This window comes from Penaeus japonicus, unplaced genomic scaffold (genome assembly GCF_977035675.1).
Source record: "Penaeus japonicus unplaced genomic scaffold, GWHDUDI00000001_assembly GWHDUDI00000018, whole genome shotgun sequence".
NCBI lineage: Eukaryota > Metazoa > Arthropoda > Malacostraca > Decapoda > Penaeidae > Penaeus > Penaeus japonicus.
Genome location: NW_028234420.1, coordinates 36,288,261 through 36,308,260, shown reverse-complemented (window position 1 = coordinate 36,308,260; position 20,000 = coordinate 36,288,261). Strand labels below are relative to the sequence as shown.

General features: G+C 41.9%; 1 protein-coding gene across 6 annotated transcripts in view; it reads right to left on the bottom strand.

Annotated features, from left to right (window-relative positions):
* LOC122255005 (transcription factor SOX-2) overlaps positions 1-19,290 on the bottom strand; it is a 31,786-nt gene extending 12,496 nt beyond the window's left edge. For 2 of the 6 annotated variants that reach the window (XM_043018962.2, XM_043018968.2), the window contains exon 1: positions 18,239-19,290. In XM_043018962.2, the coding sequence (XP_042874896.1) occupies positions 18,239-18,834 (596 nt within the window). In that variant the 5' untranslated portion in view covers positions 18,835-19,290. The remainder of the gene's footprint in view (positions 1-18,238) is intronic. The other 4 variants (XM_043018952.2, XM_043018943.2, XM_043018938.2 and 1 more) reach the window with 3 other exon arrangements.
* Positions 19,291-20,000: the final 710 nt, after the last annotated feature.

Below are 20,000 nucleotides of genomic sequence, written 5' to 3'. Positions count from 1 at the left end.
AGGAGAAATAGAAAGAAAAGACACTAACTTGATTAAGTATCCAACTAAGCATCCAAAAGAAACATAGAATAAAAAGACAGAGAGAGAGAGAGAGAGAGAGAGAGAGAGAGAGAGAGAGAGAGAGAGAGAGAGAGAGAACCCCCACATAAAGACTCACTCCCCCCCCCCCACCCCCCGAAAAGCTAAGAGTTCCAAAGAAATAAAAAAATAAAAAATAAAAGCGATTACGTTAAACTTTTCCCCTCTGGACTTTCCCCTCTCTCCCCTCCCCCCCCTCACAAACCCCCTTTCCTTCTTCTCCTTCTCTCCATCCCAAGGGAGTGAGTGTGTGGCGGCACCAACGGAGGGAAAGGGGAGGGAAAGGGGAGGGGAAGGGAAGAGGGAGAGAAGAGGAGGGAGGGGGGGGGGTGTAGATCTACATACTATTTACATACGGAAGAGACGCCCTGGTAAGTGAATAAGAAAGTGGAGTGATCTTAGAAGTTTAGAGAGAAGACTAGAAGAAGAAGGAAACTATGCTGTTTTTTTTTTTTTTTTTTTTTTTTTTGCTTTTGTGAATGAGAATGGCCTGGATTTTGTTTTTGTTGTTGTTCATTTGTTTCTATTTATTTATTTTCCTTTTTATTGAAATATTTCCCATCTCCTTTGTACACGTCATAGTAATAATCCTACTGATAATGATATGAATAATTGTTATGTACAGATTATTCTCTCTATTTTTTTTCTTCATCTAAATTCTGAATATGCGAATGAAGAAATTATAAATAAAATTCACACATAACATCTCGAAATAAATAATCATCAAATCACTATTACTACCATCGAAAAGACACATAAATCACCAACAGCTGTTTAACCTTTCGCTCCCCCTCACCCCTACCCCCCTTCCCCTACCCCCTCCCTTTCCCCACATCCCCCCCTGACCATCAAACATTTTTTAACGCACCTTTAACACTCAAAACAACGCAACAACATATACATATATATACCAGGACTTCCAATCTAGGATAACCACACACACACACAAACACACACACACACACACAAACACACAAACAAACAAACACACATCGAGGGTGCTGTACAGACAAGTTATTTCAAATCCGATAAAACTTTAATTTGATCGATGCAATGCTACGGATTTCTCTCTCAATCTAATGGGGTAGAATGACACGTCCGGGGCAATGGAGCGGTAGCTAATGGGCGACGTGTTAAATTGGCAGAAATTAATCCTTAAAAGATGAGGATCCAGAAGGCGGTCTATTTACGGTATACAGATAGATACACGATATCGTTCGCTGATTTATTTGGAGAGATCCGTTCCTTGTGTGATATTAAGGGATGGTGAGGGGGTTAAAAAGAGAAAGAGAGAGGGAGAAAAGGAGAGCGAGAGAAAAAAAAAAAGAGAAAAAAAGAGTGAGAGAGAGAGTGAGTGAATGAGAAAGAGTGAGTGAGAGAGAGAGAGAGAGCGATAAAAATAAAACGAGAAGAGAGAGAGAGAGAGAGAGAGAGAGAGAGAGAGAGAGAGAGAGAGAGAGAGAGAGAGAGAGAGAGAGAGAGAGAGAGAGAGAGAGAGAGAGAGAGAGACCGATAAAAATAAAACGAGAAGAGAGATAGATAGAGAGAGAATTCGCGATTAAGCCGATGTCTAATTGGAAGGAGATTAGCAGTCACTCCGAATTTCCGATTACATAAGCATGGATATTTATGTCTTGAAAATTAAGCGGTGATAGTAAGTGTGCGTCGCGTTAAGTTTTTTCTTTCTTTCTTTCTTTCTTTTCTGAATTTAGTTTAGTTTATATAAAATGCGTTACTGTTTTCTCATACAATTACAGACGCTTCTCTGTCGCTATCCATCTTATCCGCTAGATTAACCGCTCAATTCTTTCCCGCCAACGAACCCGACCGCTGAAACCGCTACAAATCAGCATCTGACCGCTAAGTATTGTAATCTCCCTTTAAATACCCGCTCTTTAAGCGCTGGATATCATTCGCTCTCATCACTCGCTCATCCTAATGCCATAAACATAATCATCCTGTACAAAGGAGCGTTACCACAACAGCCCCGCTATGTGACCACAAGATCGCTAACATTTAGCCGATGGAGCGCGGGCAACACCGGTCCACAGAGTGATTATTCGTTTGTCATTCTTGTATTCGTAATTGTATAGATAAATGCTTAACAGCGAATTATGGAATACATCAAAACTAAATACGAAGAAACTATAAAAAACGGAAACAATCCATCTATATAAATCTCTCCTCATCAGCTGATAAATATTCAAACCCCGAAGTTCGACCCGTAAATAAACCAAACAAAGAAGGGAAAATCCCAATATAATTCCGATCGTTAGAAGAAAAAAAAACATATCTATAAATCGCGAATTCCTCTGAAAAAAATATCCCATCACAAAAAGATAAAGAAATAATAATGATGAAAATAAAAAAAAGAACATCGACATACGCATTAGACCCTCCCGCTTTGTTTATCTTTTGCCCGCCGTCCGCTATTCCCAGGTTACGTACCGTCGTCGCCAGCAAATTCTGTCAACAATAAACGACGAATAATACATCGAAAAATGATATGTAATAAATTATACATCGAGCAGCTGGTGTTGGTTTCGAGGAGGGTAAGGGGTCAGGGGAAGAGGGGAGGGGAGGGGAAGGGAAGGGTAGGGAGGGAGGAAGGGATGGAGGGGAGGGTAGGGGCAGATCAAATATAATCCTCTCCTTTTCCTTTCCTCCCTTCTCTCCCTCCTCCTTCCTCCCTACCTCCCCTTTCCTCCCTACCTCCCCCTTTCCTCCCTACCTCCCCTTTCCACCCCACCTCCCCTCACCCCACCCTTCCCCCCTGTTTCCCTAGAGACCTCGATAACACATTCGGTTTATCGGTCGGCGTAATCCAGTGTTTACATTTTTCCCCTCGTCTCCGCCTTCAAAGAGAGAAGGAGAATCGAATAGAGAGAAATGAGGGGAATTTAGAAAAAAAATGAGGGGGAGAAGGGGGTCGTAAAAGGCTATCGGGATAAGGAAGGAGCAAATAGGAAAATAGGGAGAACGATAACGAGCAAGAGAGAGAGGGAGAGAGAGAGAGAGAGAGAGAGAGAGAGAGAATAAATAGTTGTCGGAATAGATGATAAGGATAGTAATAATAATGATAATGATATTAATAATGATAATAATAATAATAATAACCAAATTGATGATTATAACAACAACAAAGGACGGCGGTACCTTCTTCATCTATTCACCAATCTCTCCTAACATATATAAACAATTAGATAAAACGATATGACAATAAATATGAATAAATATATATGAATAAACAGACGCACGCACACGACATAGCGAAAACCCCCAGTCAACGTGTGAGGTTTGCGGTTATGGAGGGGGGGAAGGAGGAAGGACGAGGGAGGGAGGGAGGGAAAAGGGGAAGGTGGGAGGGAGGGAGGGAGGGAGGGCTGCGCCAGAGCCTCGTGTCCCCCTCCACGCCAAGCGTAACCGGCGTTTACCCTCAGTTTACCCTCGGGACGCCACTAAGGGGGAAGGGAGAGGGAGGGAGGGAGGGAGGGAGGGAGGGAGCGAGGGAGCGAGCGGGGGACGGCGGTCGGATTCAATTGGCTGAAGGTGATGATGTGATAGCGTTTTCATCATTACGTAATTGTTTTAGCGCGGGTTGCTGATGTCGGCGGCGGCGGTAGCGGAGGCGGGTGGGCGGGCGGGCGGCCGAGAGAGTGAGGGGAGGAGGGGGGGGGGACGAGAGGGGAAGGGGCGTGGCCAGCGCTAAGGGGATCTGACGTCAATTACGGTTATAAGCGCGGGCAACGTCGGCGGCCATTACGGAAAAGGATACGCCTCTATTTGGATCCATTGTAGTCGTGGGTCGGTGTCTTCGTTCTCTTTGTTTCCTTCATTATTACTCTGTTTCGATTTTTTTTTTCTGATTATGAATTCTGTCTCGGAATCTTCTGCGAAATATATATTACCTTATCTAAATCCTGCGGGGAGTCTGATCCGATTAGCTTTTTTATGTATTTCTAAACTTGTGTTTTCCGTTTTTTTTTTTCCCATGATGGAAATTAGGATACGTTCTAGATGTGAACGAACGAAATTGCTCGTCATGAAAATTAGTACCTGTCAATATGCGCGTGCATGTGCGTGCGTGTATGTACGTGTGTGTGTGTGTGTGCGTGTGTGTGTGTGTGTGTGTGTGTGTGTGTGTGTGTGTGTGTGTACGTGTGTGTGTGTGTGTGTGTGCGTGTGTGTGGCGCAGTAGAAGTGCCTCCTCGGTTAGTTTGCTGGCACGCTAGTCCAGCACGCAGGCGGGGGTGGGGGTGGGGTGTGGGGATGGGGGGTGATACAACTAGCATTGACACACGAAGCTCAAGGGTGGCACCGGCATTATATTCAATCGCCGGGTTATATTATTCATGTTCGGAAAGAGGAAGAAAGAAAAGAAAAAGAACAAGAAGAAGAACAAGAAGTAAAAAAAGATGATGAGGGTAGGAGTCTCCCTCTCCTCCCCCTCCCCCCCTTCCCCCTCCTTCTCTCCCTTACAGCAGCATCTCGGCGCAACATCTCCGCCATTGGCATAAGTTCACGTCTTCCCTCATCTTAAATATCATCTTAGAGCATCCCTTAGGTAATCATTGCATGATGCTCTCGGCGATTAAGTGAAGCCCTATATCATCATTATTATAATCTTTTTCATATCATCATCATCATTATCATCATCTTTTTCTTATCATCATCATCATTATCATCATCACAATCATCATTATCATCATCACAATCATCGTTATCATCATTACCATTCTCATTTGTGCAATAATTTCTAATTGTTTCATCAAGTTACGTCGATTCAATAACCATCATCATAATTCCTCATTTCAGATTAAACTTACATAAACAACCCCCCAAAAAAACACACACACACACACACACACACACACACACACACACACACACACACACACACACACACACACACACCCACACACACACACACACACACACCGATTTCTTTAATTAACCCCAGCCTTGAATAGACTTATCTCTCTACTAAACTATCTATCTATACTTCGTGGTATCATGTCTCTACTGTGCATGCGTTTAAAAGGAGGATACAGCTTAAGCGGAGTGCAGATGTATTTTCCGTAATGAGGGGGTTATCATAATCGGATTAAACTGTCTCTTTAAGATTTTTTGCTTCTATAAATTATGCATATGCACTGAATGTCTTATGAGTTTTATGGTAAAGAGAGACAAGAAGATTCCATTAAATCACGGCAAAAATCCCAGGGGCTTCTATCTTATGATGATTTACGCACTCGGAGGAGGTTCATGACGAAGAAAAAAGAAAAAAAAAAAAAGGAAAAAAAGGAAAAAAGAAAATGGAAGAGAAGAAAGGAAATTATTCTTAAGCAGGTAAGTTCAATCAAGGAAAGAATTGAAGAAAGGAAATTATTCTTAAGCAGGTAATTTCAATCAAGGAAAGAATTGAAGAAAGGAAATTATTATTAAGCAGGTAATTTCAATCAAGGAAAGAATTGAAGAAAGGAAATTATTATTAAGCAGGTAAGTTCAACCAAGGGAAGACTTGATGTGTATATAAAAAAATAAATGGTAAATAAGTGCTTGACCGAATCAGAGAGTAATAATGACACTGATAGTGATAGGAGTGATAATGATGATAATAATGATGGTAATAATGAAGATGATAATGATGATGACGATGACGATGATGATGACGTTGACAATAACAATAATAATAATAATTACGACAACAGGAGATAAACATAGACCACCATGATGCAAAACGCAGAGTGTGCACTACAGAGGGGGAATCGGGGGAGGGGGGGGGAGGGGAGGGGAGAGGGCAGCGGGGTTGAGTTGACCGTGTACGTGTCCCGTGTACGTACGGTACGTGCCTGGACGATAAACATGGGGTTTAGAACCTCGGTCTGCTTATGCTCGTCCCCGTCTCCGCTTATAGGGGGTGGGGTGGGGGGTGGGGGCGGGGGTGTTTGGGAGGATGGAGTGAAAGAAGATGGGAGGGGGAGAGGTGAAGGGAGGAAGGAGAAAGAGGGAGGGAGAGGGAAAGGAGAAGGAGGAAGGAGGAGAGAGAGAGAAAGAGAGAGGAAGGGAGTGAAGGAGAAAGATTTAGAGGAAAGGGAGAGAAGGAGGAGAAGGAAGAGGTAGGAGGGGGGGAGAGAGGAAGAAAGAGGGGAAAAGAGGAAGATAGAACATAGTGAAAATTAATATAGATAAAGAATCGAGAGAAACTAGTAAAATTTGCCACATCAGGGAATAAATACACTCCCATATCCCTCCTCCTCCCCCTCCCCATCACCCCCAACCCCCCTATCCCAGAAATGCGATATGGAAAGTATTTTCGACAATTAATTTCCGATTCGGAAAGATTTTCTCTCGCCTCATTAGCTATCGCGATTACGCTGACGATATAATTAGACTCAACATATGAGATTAAGTAGCTAATGAAGAGGACGGAGGTAGGTACGAACATATGAGTTATGATAAGGGAAGAATATGAAAGAATATGTATATGTGTGTGTGTGTGTGTGTATATGTGTGTGTGTGTGTGTGTGTGTGTGTGTGTGTGTGTGTGTGTGTGAGAGAGAGAGAGAGAGAGAGAGAGAGAGAGAGAGAGAGAGAGAGAGAGAGAGAGAGAGAGAGAGAGAGAGAGAGAGAGAGAGAGAGAGAAAGAGAAAGAGAGAGGTAGAGAGATAGAGAGATAGAGAGATAGTTTAATCGGAATCTATTTTCAGACCATCTGACGGAATCCCATCTTCGTGGTGTTTACGTAAGCTAATCTAATATCAGCTTCGGTGGGAAATATCTGAATACATCTGAGGTTAATACACTGAAACATCTTCGGTAAATAAGTCACAGTAAAAGTAATCGTTAATATATATATATACAGAGAGAGAGATATCAAATAAGCGCAAAGCAAAGCAAAATGTACAAACGAAGCAAAGATTATTATATAGGGACTGAAATGCGCGCCATCTATCGGCCAAGCATGAAAATTCAACGAACCTATCTTCCTCAAACTTAAATATTTGCACAAACACACAACCAAACCAACAAGCCTTTCTTTCACACTCAAAAAAAAAGAAAGAGAAAAAAACTATAGATAAATAAATAGAATAAACACACACCATGCAAGTTCGAAATAGCAGAACATCTATAAAAAAAATCCAATTCCCAGAAATTTCAGATGAATTATCAACCGCGACCTGACAAAAAAAAAAAAAAAAAAGAAAAAAAAAAAACAGAAAACCATCGTATAGAAAACGGAGGTTTCTTCACCAAATGCTCTTCTCACGATAGAAACCATGAATACAATATTTACACTAAGTACATACTCCGAACTCGTAGAATTAGGCGACAATAATACCCTATAATAGTGAGAAAATTATAGGGAGCTTAAGAGGGGCAAAACGTAACCCTCCACCCCTTCCCCCTCCCCCCCTCCTCTCTCTCTCTATACTCCCCTTCCCTCCCTTCCTTACCCCCTTCCATCCCCCCCTTCCTCTCTCTCTATACTCCCCTTCCATCCCCTCCCCTCCCCCCTTTACTTATCCTCCCCTCCCTTACTTACCCCATTTTCTCCCCTCCCCCCTACTCTCTCTCCCCCCAATAGAGAGATAGAGAGGGCTGTGGTATCGGAACCCCTTTTTATATAAAAAAAAGATTTTCCACAGATTTCCTTAAATGATTGATAAGTGTGATGGGCAATTATACGATAAATACGTGATGGACTTCGAGTATGGAATATAGCTCTAGGAATATTTTTCTTTTTTCTTTTTTTTTCTTTTTTTTAGGGGGTTATGTATTTTTTTTTCTCTTTCCTTCACTTTTCTTTCTTCCTTTCTTTCTTTACGAAGGAATATGGTGATATATCGTATTGTGCTGTGGGTGTAGTGACGAAGTGACCAAAGCTGATTTTCGAGTGAAATTATAAGTTGTCGCGTGTTTATATTTCTCGGAATTGTAGATAAGGATGGACAGAGAGAGAAATAGAGAGAGTGATAGAGAGAGAGAGAGAGAGAGAGAGAGAGAGAGAGAGAGAGAGAGAGAGAGAGAGAGAGAGAGAGAGAGAGAGAGAGAGAGAGAGAGAGAGAGAGAGAGAGAGAGAGAGAGAGAGAGAGAGAGAGAGAGAGAGAGAAAGAGAGAGACAAAGACAGATAGAGAAAGAGAGAGAAAAACCGGAAACGGTAAGAAACAAAGAACGAAAAGAAAGAAAAGGAAAGCTCAGAAGAAAAGAAAAAGAAAACACAAGAGAAACAAAGGAAAAACGAAGAAAAGGAAGACAGAGAGGGAGAAAGAGAGGGATAGAACGAGGAGGGGGGAAGGGGAAGCGTAGGGAGGGGGGGAGGGGGGGGAGAAAGAGCACTGGAGCGCACTAATTCTGGTTGACAGTCCAGACGATGATACTTAACACCCACGCCCATCCTACCCCCCACCCCCCCAACACTCCGCCCACACTCTCGCTCTGTGGGTAGTAGTGGTAAGCAAAGATCTTGTGTATGTGTGCGCGTGTGCGTGTATGTATTTTCTTTTACATGTCTTCTATCCAATATGGTGAAGAATGGAGGAAGAAGGAGGAGGAGAGAGATGTCTGTACACACACACACGCACACACACACACACACACACACACACACACACACACACATATATATATATACATATATATATATATATATATATATATATATATATATATATATATATATATACATATATAAATATGTATACATACATATATATATATACATATATAAATATGTATACATACATATATATGTATGTATACATATATATATATGCTTATAAATACACATATACATATATACATATTCGTGTGTGTGTGTTTTTCAGTTTCATTTTCTGACCATAAATAAAACCGTAAAGCAATTTTTTTTCGATACTTCTCACCTCCTTTTCCTTATTTCATGTGAGTTAGATACTACCCTCCCTCCCTCCCTCCCTCCCTCCCTCTTCCTCCACCCCCTACCTTCCCTCTCGCTCCCCCCCTACCCCCACCCCTACCGTTGAGCTGGCTCTTCAGAAATCTGCTGAATCTTACTGAGACAGCAGCCTCACACCATTCGCTGAGGCGTGTCCACTCCTCCCCCCCCCTCTCTCCCCTCCACTCCTCCCCCCCCTCCATCCACACCTCCTCCCCCTCCCCTCCACTTCTCTTCCCCCTTCTCCACCTCCAACTCCACCTCTGCCTTCCCTATTCGTTTTGTTATGTAATTACTTTCGCTTACATTTTGATATGTTTTATCTATCTATCTATCTATCTATCCATCTCTCTATCTATATATATATATCACATCTATATACATAAACAAATCTATGTTTCTCCCTCACCTCTCTCTCTCTCTCTCTCTCTCTCTCTCTCTCTCTCTCTCTATCTCTCTCTCTCTCTTACTCTCTCTCTCTTACTCTCACTCTTACTCTCTCTCTCTCTCTTACTCTCACTCACTCACACAAGCCAAACAGTAAAACGGATAAAGAAGAATAAGAATAAGAATAATAAGAAAAAAAAAGGAAAATAAAAATCATATGAAAAGAAACGCCGTCAAACTAATCAAGCGATGTACAGTTTAGGCTACACAAACACAGCCACAGCAATTCAAACATAGCGCTGCACGACAACCTCCCCTCCCCCCCTCCCCTTCCCCTCCCTATTCCTCCTTTTCCCTTCTCCCCTCCCCCTCCCTCTCCCCCCTTTTCCCTTCTCCCCGTCCCTCTGTTCCTTTCTCTCTCTCCTGTCTTATTCCCTCCTTCTCTCTCTATATATATGATCTTCCTTGTGTTATCTCTTCCTTTCTCTCTCTTTCTTTCTTTCACTTTTTCGTTCTCTTTTTCTCTCTCTCTCTCTCTCGCTCGCTCTTTGAGGATAGTGGAGAGGGGAGAGGGGAGAGGGGAGAAGGAAAGAGGGGACAGGGAACAAGGGATAGAAGAATGAGGGAGGGGGAGTGGGAAGAGGGAAGAGGGGAGTGGGGAGTGGGGAGAGGGGGGAGGGGAGAGGGGGGGTGTTGTTCATTCGAGTGTTAAGCGGTTCCTGTCCCTCTGAACGTTCCCATGAGAGGGGGAATGGGGAGTGGGGAGTGGGTAGGGGGAGGTAACCTACCCTAAGAGGATCTGCTGATCGTGTGTGTGTGTGTGTGTGTGTGTGTGTGCGTGTGTGTTTGTGTGTGTGTGTGTATGTTCGCGCGCGTGCGAGTAGTTCCGTGTGACGTTCATATGTTAAACATCCATTTATATTCCTATCTATTATGTAAGTGTCCAGCAATTATGATATATAGCTAGGTATATAGATAATATAGGAACGTATAAAAATAATCTGTATAGATATTTTCTCTCCCCGCAAGAATGATTGACATTTACGATTACTACAAATCCAGCGTGACTACGGACACACGGTGACGATAGCGGAGGCGGGAAGACGGTTATAATCACCGTGGAACCATATGCGCCAATGTTTACGATAATACTTTCTTGTGCCTATTTTCTATTTATTCAATCATATAGAATTATATGAATTTATTTTTGAATATATAATATCTATCTATCTCTCTCTCTCTCTCTCTCTCTCTCTCTCTCTCTCTCTCTCTCTCTATATATATATATATATATATATATATATATATATATATATATATATATACATTATCACTGACCCGATATCATGGAAAAGATTAAATTTGGATTTTTTTTTCTTTTCGCTCATTCATCCTTATCATAGACACAGTTCAGTAATAACGATGGAGTTTCAGCGAAATTCCTTTGAATGCTTTGTATTTACATATGAGTCAATCATCTATAACTTAATCACGCCGGTTATTCATGCACAGTAAACAATTAAGCTTTCCGCGGTCTGCTTATACAGTATATGTATATTATATATATATATATATATATATATATATATATATATATATATATATAAATATATATATATATATATATATATATATATATATATATATATATGTGTGTATATATATATATATATATATATATAATTATGTATATAGATAGATAGATATGCACATATATATATGTAAATATGTATTTACGTTTCATAAAGTTTATGCCAGAAAATCAAAGAACAGGCACACACACACACACACACACACACACACACACACACACACACAGACCGCATGACTCCAAAGTGTACATCACGCAATAAAGTTACACACACGCTTAGACCAGCCGCATAGCATATAAATCTAAAGAGATATGATAGGAAAACTAGCACATCGGACGCTCTACTATCTATCAGTAATCGATCAGCCTTTATCCTAATATCTAATCGTAATAACTGTTATTTGACTGTCTCTGCCAAATGTGTTTTGCGGAAACTTACACCCAAATACGCAAATGACCTACACACATACGCACACGCTCAATACGCGGTCGTATAAATTACCAAGGTATTAGTAATTTAAAAGAAATATATGATAATTATGATGGATTACAAAAAATGATATATATATATATCTATCTGTGTATCTATATTTCTCCATAGATTCATATACATTTATATTTAAATAACTTCAAGTCACGTAACTTTTCACAAACCCATATAACTCTAAGTGTCAAATCATATGCTAAAACCTACCCAATATAGGCTGTATGGACATTCATACGTAGTGTTATCAATTAATGACGAGTGGAGGGCAGGAAGGGGGTAGGAGAGAGGTAGGGGGGGGGTTGATACAGGTGTTCAATCACCTGCTCTTCACAGGTGATGCAGATGTTCACAGGCCTAGCTAGCGCAACGAAAGAGATATATTAGGAATGATTAAAAAGATACGAATAGATACACAAACATATACACGCACTTTATATCTATATTTCTTTATATACTGACGCATATACATAATATGCATCGAATAGATAAGTTCTATACGAAAAAAAAATAAAAAGTATATTTAGAAATAATTAAAAAAGAGATCACAGATTTTAAACTGTACACCCGCGCACAAAAATCCTCTAACACTATTTATGTTTTCCCATCGAATAATTTATAGGATCAAATTTACCAAAATTTATCGTCCCGTTGAACATTTATCTACCGAAGTAAGGAGAAAAAAAGTACAAGTAATCATATTTAAATATATTCGGTTGCGGGAATGTAAATTAATGTTCGTCTCTTATGTGTTATTTCTTCAAAAAATTCGATGTTATTACGTCAACTTCTTGTAATTAACGTCATTCCGAGAGCAATAACATATGCGAAATAGTGTCATTAGGGTTATTTTCCAGAAATATTTTTCGGCGATATTTCAGACCTGTATGAATTTTGTCGCTTGAAAGTTTGGTTTTCTTCGTGGGATTAAGAGTCAATTTGATCGTGCATATGATAAATAAATTTGGGGTTATTTTTTCTCATTATTATTGTTATTATTATCATTATCTTCATCATTATCATTACTATTATTATATTTATGACATTACTATTACTATTACTATCATTATTATCATCCTTCGTATTATCGATAACTATTTCAGAATTTCTTAATCTTAATATCATCGTTAGCAAATTTTCAACGCATTACTCGTCATTATGATTATTATTCCAATTTCAATTATATTCTTTAGATAATTTTAGCATCGGCAAATGTTACTAACAATTATTACTATAATTGATAATTTTTATTTGAATTATATTTCAATTCGGTATCAATTTAACGCTTCGATTTGCTAGTTATAGCATTGTAATTAATATAATTTTATACGTATTTCACTCCCATTATAATCATTATTATTAACATTACCATTATCATTATTACTCTTATCATCACCCCCATTATATTACTATCACTATCAAACTGATCATCCTCATGAAAATCATCATTATCGGCCCTTGCTTTCACGCCGAATGAAGCAAAGAAAGAAAGAAAGAAAAGAAAGAAGGAGGGAAGGAGGGAGGGAGGGGGCGGTCGCAGCCTCCCGTCTCAATCTCTCTTCATCTCACACAGATCATCAGCATCCGAGCATCTCGCCATTTCCGATCCGACTTTGAACACTGGGACGTCCTTCCGCGATTAATTAATTCTGAGTCCTTTTCCCAAGGGAGGGAATTAGGGAGGGAGGGAAGGAGGGAGGGAGAAAAAGACGGGCTAAGGGAGAGGGATGGAGAAAGGTAGAGAGAGAGAGAGAGAGAGAAAGGGAGAGAAAGGGAGGGAGAAAGAGAGAGAGAGAGAGAGAGAGAGAGAGAGAGAGAGAGAGAGAGAGAGAGAGAGAGAGAGAGAGAGAGAGAGAGAGAGAGAGAGAGAGAGAGAGAGAGAGAGAGAGAGAGAGAGAGAGAGAGAGAGAGAGAGAGAGAGAGAGAGAGAGAGAGAGAGAGAGAGAGAGAGAGAGAGAGAGAGAGAGAGAGAGAGAGAGAGAGAGAGAGAGAGAGAGAGAGAGAGAGAGAGAGAGAGAGAGAGAGAGAGAGAGAGAGAGAGAGAGAGAGAGAGAGAGAGAGAGAGAGAGAGAGAGAGAGAGAGAGAGAGAGAGAGAGAGAGAGAGAGAGAGAGAGAGAGAGAGAGAGAGAGAGAGAGAGAGAGAGAGAGAGAGAGAGAGAGAGAGAGAGAGAGAGAGAGAGAGAGAGAGAGAGAGAGAGAGAGAGAGAGAGAGAGAGAGAGAGAGAGAGAGAGAGAGAGAGAGAGAGAGAGAGAGAGAGAGAGAGAGAGAGAGAGAGAGAGAGAGAGAGAGAGAGAGAGAGAGAGAGAGAGAGAGAGAGAGAGAGAGAGAGAGAGAGAGAGAGAGAGAGAGAGAGAGAGAGAGAGAGAGAGAGAGAGAGAGAGAGAGAGAGAGAGAGAGAGAGAGAGAGAGAGAGAGAGAGAGAGAGAGAGAGAGAGAGAGAGAGAGAGAGAGAGAGAGAGAGAGAGAGAGAGAGAGAGAGAGAGAGAGAGAGAGAGAGAGAGAGAGAGAGAGAGAGAGAGAGAGAGAGAGAGAGAGAGAGAGAGAGAGAGAGAGAGAGAGAGAGAGAGAGAGAGAGAGAGAGAGAGAGAGAGAGAGAGAGAGAGAGAGAGAGAGAGAGAGAGAGAGAGAGAGAGAGAGAGAGAGAGAGAGAGAGAGAGAGAGAGAGAGAGAGAGAGAGAGAGAGAGAGAGAGAGAGAGAGAGAGAGAGAGAGAGAGAGAGAGAGAGAGAGAGAGAGAGAGAGAGAGAGAGAGAGAGAGAGAGAGAGAGAGAGAGAGAGAGAGAGAGAGAGAGAGAGAGAGAGAGAGAGAGAGAGAGAGAGAGAGAGAGAGAGAGAGAGAGAGAGAGAGAGAGAGAGAGAGAGAGAGAGAGAGAGAGAGAGAGAGAGAGAGAGAGAGAGAGAGAGAGAGAGAGAGAGAGAGAGAGAGAGAGAGAGAGAGAGAGAGAGAGAGAGAGAGAGAGAGAGAGAGAGAGAGAGAGAGAGAGAGAGAGAGAGAGAGAGAGAGAGAGAGAGAGAGAGAGAGAGAGAGAGAGAGAGAGAGAGAGAGAGAGAGAGAGAGAGAGAGAGAGAGAGAGAGAGAGAGAGAGAGAGAGAGAGAGAGAGAGAGAGAGAGAGAGAGAGAGAGAGAGAGAGAGAGAGAGAGAGAGAGAGAGAGAGAGAGAGAGAGAGAGAGAGAGAGAGAATAGAGAGAAGAGAATAACTCAACTCTAACGTGAAGGAAAATTATATTCAACAGCCGACTTCGAAAACCTGAGGATTTGAGCGCGCGAATGATGGCTGTTCCCCCCTCCACCTCCCCTCCCCAAGCGCCACCTCGCCGCTCTTCGGGCCAGAGAACCGACAATCATATACCGATAACGACTTAACACTCCCGACAGTTTATCGAAAAACGGACGGGCGTTAGAGGGCGGTCGGGTGAGCGCAGAGCAAAGAGACCGGTCGGTGTTCGGGAGGTCGGTCGAGCGGTCGGTCGGTCGGGCGGGGCGGGAAGCTGGCGGCGGCGTTCGGTCCCGCTACCGACCGCCACCACGAACCGCCGGAAAGGGCCTTTGCGCGCTGCCGCCACGGACGCCGCGGGAGATTTCAACCAGCGTCGCTGCGCCGCTGCTTGCCGCACTCGGCGATTACTTTGATTACTTACTTTATCTTTGACTCGTGTAATATGTGCGTATGTATTCATATATATATATATATATATGCATATATATATATATATATATATACATATATATATATATATAATATATATATATATATATATATATATATATATATATATATATATATATATATATAGCATATATATATATATATATATATATATATATATACATATATATATATATATATATATATATATATATATATATATATCCGTGTGTGTGTTGTGTGTACATAGACACACGCAAATATATACCTGAATATATATATATATATATATATATATATATATATATATATATATATATATATACACACACACATAAATATATACATATATACACACATACACGCACACATATGGACATAAATGCATACACATAACTCTGATATCCGAATAACGAACGAACTAAGCAGCTGTCTGTCCTATCCGCATCCTAAGAAAAAATTTCTCACACTACACGAAGAAAGTATCATTATTAGAACAAGATAAATCGATTTTAAAATCTCTCGCGTATCTTAAAAGAAACTAAGCATACTGATGGACGTTACAGGAACAAACATGAACGACGTTAGTTCACTTAAAATGAATATATACATGATATGTGTAAATATAACGATATATATACTCTACATGTGTCTATCTATTTATTTTGAATATATATATATATATATATATATATATATATATATATATATATATATATATATACATATACATATATATGATATAAATCACGATCATTTCCTATGAGATATACTCTAGATACCTAAGCACACACTGCACTAGACCAGCGCACCTATCCAACCCTAAGGATCCCTATTAATATTTCCGGTGCTGCAACCGCACGCTTAATCCCGCCATCCTATGAGATATCACATTGCAGCCTCCGAATGTTGCACAGAGAGATGTAAGGTTCAGGAGATAGATTTTTAAGGCAGAACGCGCGTTCTTTCTCCGTCTTAGAAGAAAGGGAAGGAGATATACATATATATATATATATATATATATATATATATATATATATATATACATATATATATATATATACCTGCAAAATCGTCGCTGGTTGATCGCATACGGACTGACTTTGGCGACGGTGAATTACGCACATGTGTGTAATGAGATATATATATATATAGGACAACACAAACACCTTAAGATCTATATGTGCACAGCAAAAGTGCAAACAAAATGAAAAAAAAAAATCACTGCAAACCGCCACTCACTTGAGGAAGTGTGAGATGAGTCCAACAGCCCTTAAGAACACAAGCAAGAAAATCCAAAAAGGTGATTATATTTCAGCGTCAAATAGCACTAATTTTCGTCACTTGAGCAGGCAAGCCTATCGGGTTTCACGTAATCAGGTTGGTAATAAGTAGTCCCCAAGCGTAGAGAGAGAGAGAGAGAGAGAGAGAGAGAGAGAGATTGAGAGAACAGCGAGATAGACAGAGAGAGAGAGAGAGAGAGAGAGAGAGAGAGAGAGAGAGAGATTGAGAGAACAGCAAGAGACAGAGAAAGAGAGAGACAGAGAAAGAGAGAGACAGAGAAAGAGAGAGACAGAGAGACAGAGAAAGAGAGACAGAGAGAAGAAGAAGAAGAAAAAAAAAGACACAGAAGAAGAAAAGGGCAAGACCTATATCATAAACGTAAGCGTATGGGCTTGACCCACTACCAACCTTATATCGTGAATCCCGGGTCAGATTTCTTATAGGCGTGTCCCGGTTATGAGGAGCGTTTGCCGACACCCTAGTTACTTACAGCTCGAACTCCCAGGCGTCCTTCGAGCGGTGAATGAGTAGGGTTTCTAAGACACACACTCTTCTCGAGACACGTCGGATGATGTCGAGGCGTGGGTGTAAGGTGTAGTCCGATTTGGGGCTTTCTTTGATATGGTCTTCCGTTAAATGTGATCAGTAAAATGTCTTTTTTTTTTGTTTTTGTTTTTTGAAAGGAGAATAACAGCTAGATTTCCATGACTGAATTGACCAAAAGGAAACAGCACTGGAGCACTGAATTCACTGAATGAAAGAGTAAGACAAAACACAGGATGAATCCGTGGACATTTGCACTGTCGGAAAATCGACTCTGGAGATCACCAGTACATAATACATATATACTTCCATCGGGTTTCCTCCTCCACCCACGCTACTTGACAATCATAATTTAAAAAAAATATATATAAAAAAAATATACATAAAAAAAAAAAAAGATATATATATATAAAACGCAGGACCGAAGTGACGAAAATCATTCAACTAGGTCAAGCCACTCATCAATATTCATCATGACCACCACACACAAACTTGGCAACGAAGAGCCCAACGATAACCGTGAAAAACCCCTTCTGTGGGAGCTTTGGTCTGCATTGCCTCACACTTCCTGCAGTCAAGAAAGATAAAAGGCCTCCAAGTGACCATCAAATGAGTAACATGAACAACCCAGCTTGACAATTTTTTTTTTTTTTTTTTTTTTTTTTTTTGGTTTTCATTTGACAAAAAAAGATGACTCAGTTTGGTCCTCTCTTTTAACTTTGTTTATTTTTATTATTATTATTTTTTTTAAATGCACTTTGTATCATCTCTAAAAAATAAGGTTCTGTCTTTATATTTTTTTAACTATATTTTTTTTTTGTAGAGACTATACTTATGTTTTTTCTCTCTCTCTTTTGTTTGGGTATTTTTAGCACCCTGCCTTGTCATGACATCAACTAACTTTAGAGATTTATTAGGGTGAGAGACTACTAGAAAAAAACAACGCCCATCTCACCATCTAATGCTTGTATATTTCGGCTTATGAAAACAACACTACCACAAAAAAGCGATAATGATAACGATGAAAAAAAAAAGATATATAAAAACAAATATGGAAAAAAAGGGACCAGATGGTATGTGTGTTGAATAAAACCGAAATAAAACTAGACTTATCTGACTTTGAGACCGAAAAAAAAAGGAATTGAAAGAACACTATGCAAAATCTCCGAGCGACAAAGAACTCGACTGAACATGAACTGAGCACTTGAACGCATTTGGTGGTGAGAGGGTTAGTTGTCGGGCCTGTAAGTGGGCTGCAAGGGCTTGCCACTGATGGGGTCTCATGGCTAGGGTTTGGGCTGTACCTGTACTTGTAGTCTGGATGTTCCTTCATGTGGACGGCGCGCAGTCTTTTAGCCTCGTCGATGAACGGGCGCTTCTCCGTCTCCGACAGCAGCTTCCACTCGGCCCCGAGGCGCTTCGAGATCTCCGAGTTGTGCATCTTGGGGTTCTCCTGGGCCATCTTGCGTCTCTGGCCTCTCGACCACACCATGAAGGCGTTCATGGGCCGCTTGACGCGCTCGGCGGCGGCGCTGGAGGACGACGCATTGCTCTTGCTGTTGCTCGTGCTGTTGCTGGAGCTGTTGTTGGAGGAGCCGTTGTTGTTGTTGTTTGTGCTGCTGTTGTTATTGTTGGTGGGGGTTGGAACGTGTGTCTGGGGCGGCGAGTGGGCGCTCATGCTGCCCACGGAGGCCAGGGAGGGGCTCGTCAGGGACGAGCTGAGGGACGAATTGAGCGACGTCAACGAGGAATGGTGGGACAGGGAGTATGTGTGGGAGTGGGAGTTGTGGTGGGCGTGGGACACAGTGTGGGGAACGGAATGGGAGTGGGAGGAGTGGGGAGGGAGGTGTGCGGAGTGTAAGCTCCCACCCTTGAGGTCAGGAGGGTCGAGGGTTAGCATGGTGGAGGGCTTAAGGGCCGCGCTGCTGTAGTACTCCAGGGTTGCGGCTTCGCGGGGCTCCTTACAGGATATGGGCTCGTGTCTGCTCCCCCACCGGCGCTCCCACACACTCCGAGTTCCCTCCACCGCCGTAGGTTGCTCAGCGCCCGATGCCAGGGCACTGTACGCCTTCACGCCGGCAATGGTGGTGTCCTTAGTAGCAGACGGGGAAGTTTAGCACTGCATTTACACGTGGCTCTACGCCAACACGAGTATCTGAGAGTAGCACACGGCTTCTGGGATAGTTAGCGCCTACAGCACCACTTGTTGTCACCACTCTACACTATTCACTGTATTGTGGCTAGAGTAACCCGGATCACATGAATGGCACAACAGAGCTCGCTCTATACACGTCCGTTCACTGTGAAAGCCGTCTATTATTTACCTTTAATTTGGCTGCGACTCGGGATGTGTTATCGATTGACCAAACTCCACCATCCACGCATCCTAGCCAATCAGCGCGCGCTTGGCTCCTCCCCCTCCGCGGCCACAGCCAATGGGCGCACGGCTACATGTGACGTCACACAAGGGGGCGGGCCAATCATATTTTTCTACTTGTATTAGGAACAGGCGGCTCACCCCAAGAAGTACTTGTACAAAATTCGTGATGAAGGCAAGAATCCTACATAGCTATACACGTTTAAGCTTATGAGTTTTGTAAAGCAGACACACACACACACACATTCGTCCGTCTTTCCCTCTCGCCCTGACGCCGTTCGTGGGCGGCATGGCTTCCCTTCTCCAAGACCCGCGCAAATGGCTGAATTAAGAAGGACTGCCAGAAGGAAACGCACCGGAATCCGTCAAACTACCCGCTAAACCCACGACATCTTCGAGACATTACTGTAAAACGCGGACACCTCCCCGCGGCCTCCGCATTGCTTCGGCTATCTGAACTTTATGTGTAATAATTATAATCTCCAGCGCCGTATCTAAATACCGCGTCGTCGGCCATCCCTCCTAGCCTTGTATCTCATTCTCTAAGTATATACGTTCCATCCGCGGCGCAGCCAGCGTCCTTAACGGTATGGCAAACAACTTCATGGCGCCATATTCGAGAAAGATTTACAATTTTTATGAATTTCCCGAGGAGTGACCGCCGCCACCGCCAGCAGACTCTCCGAGTT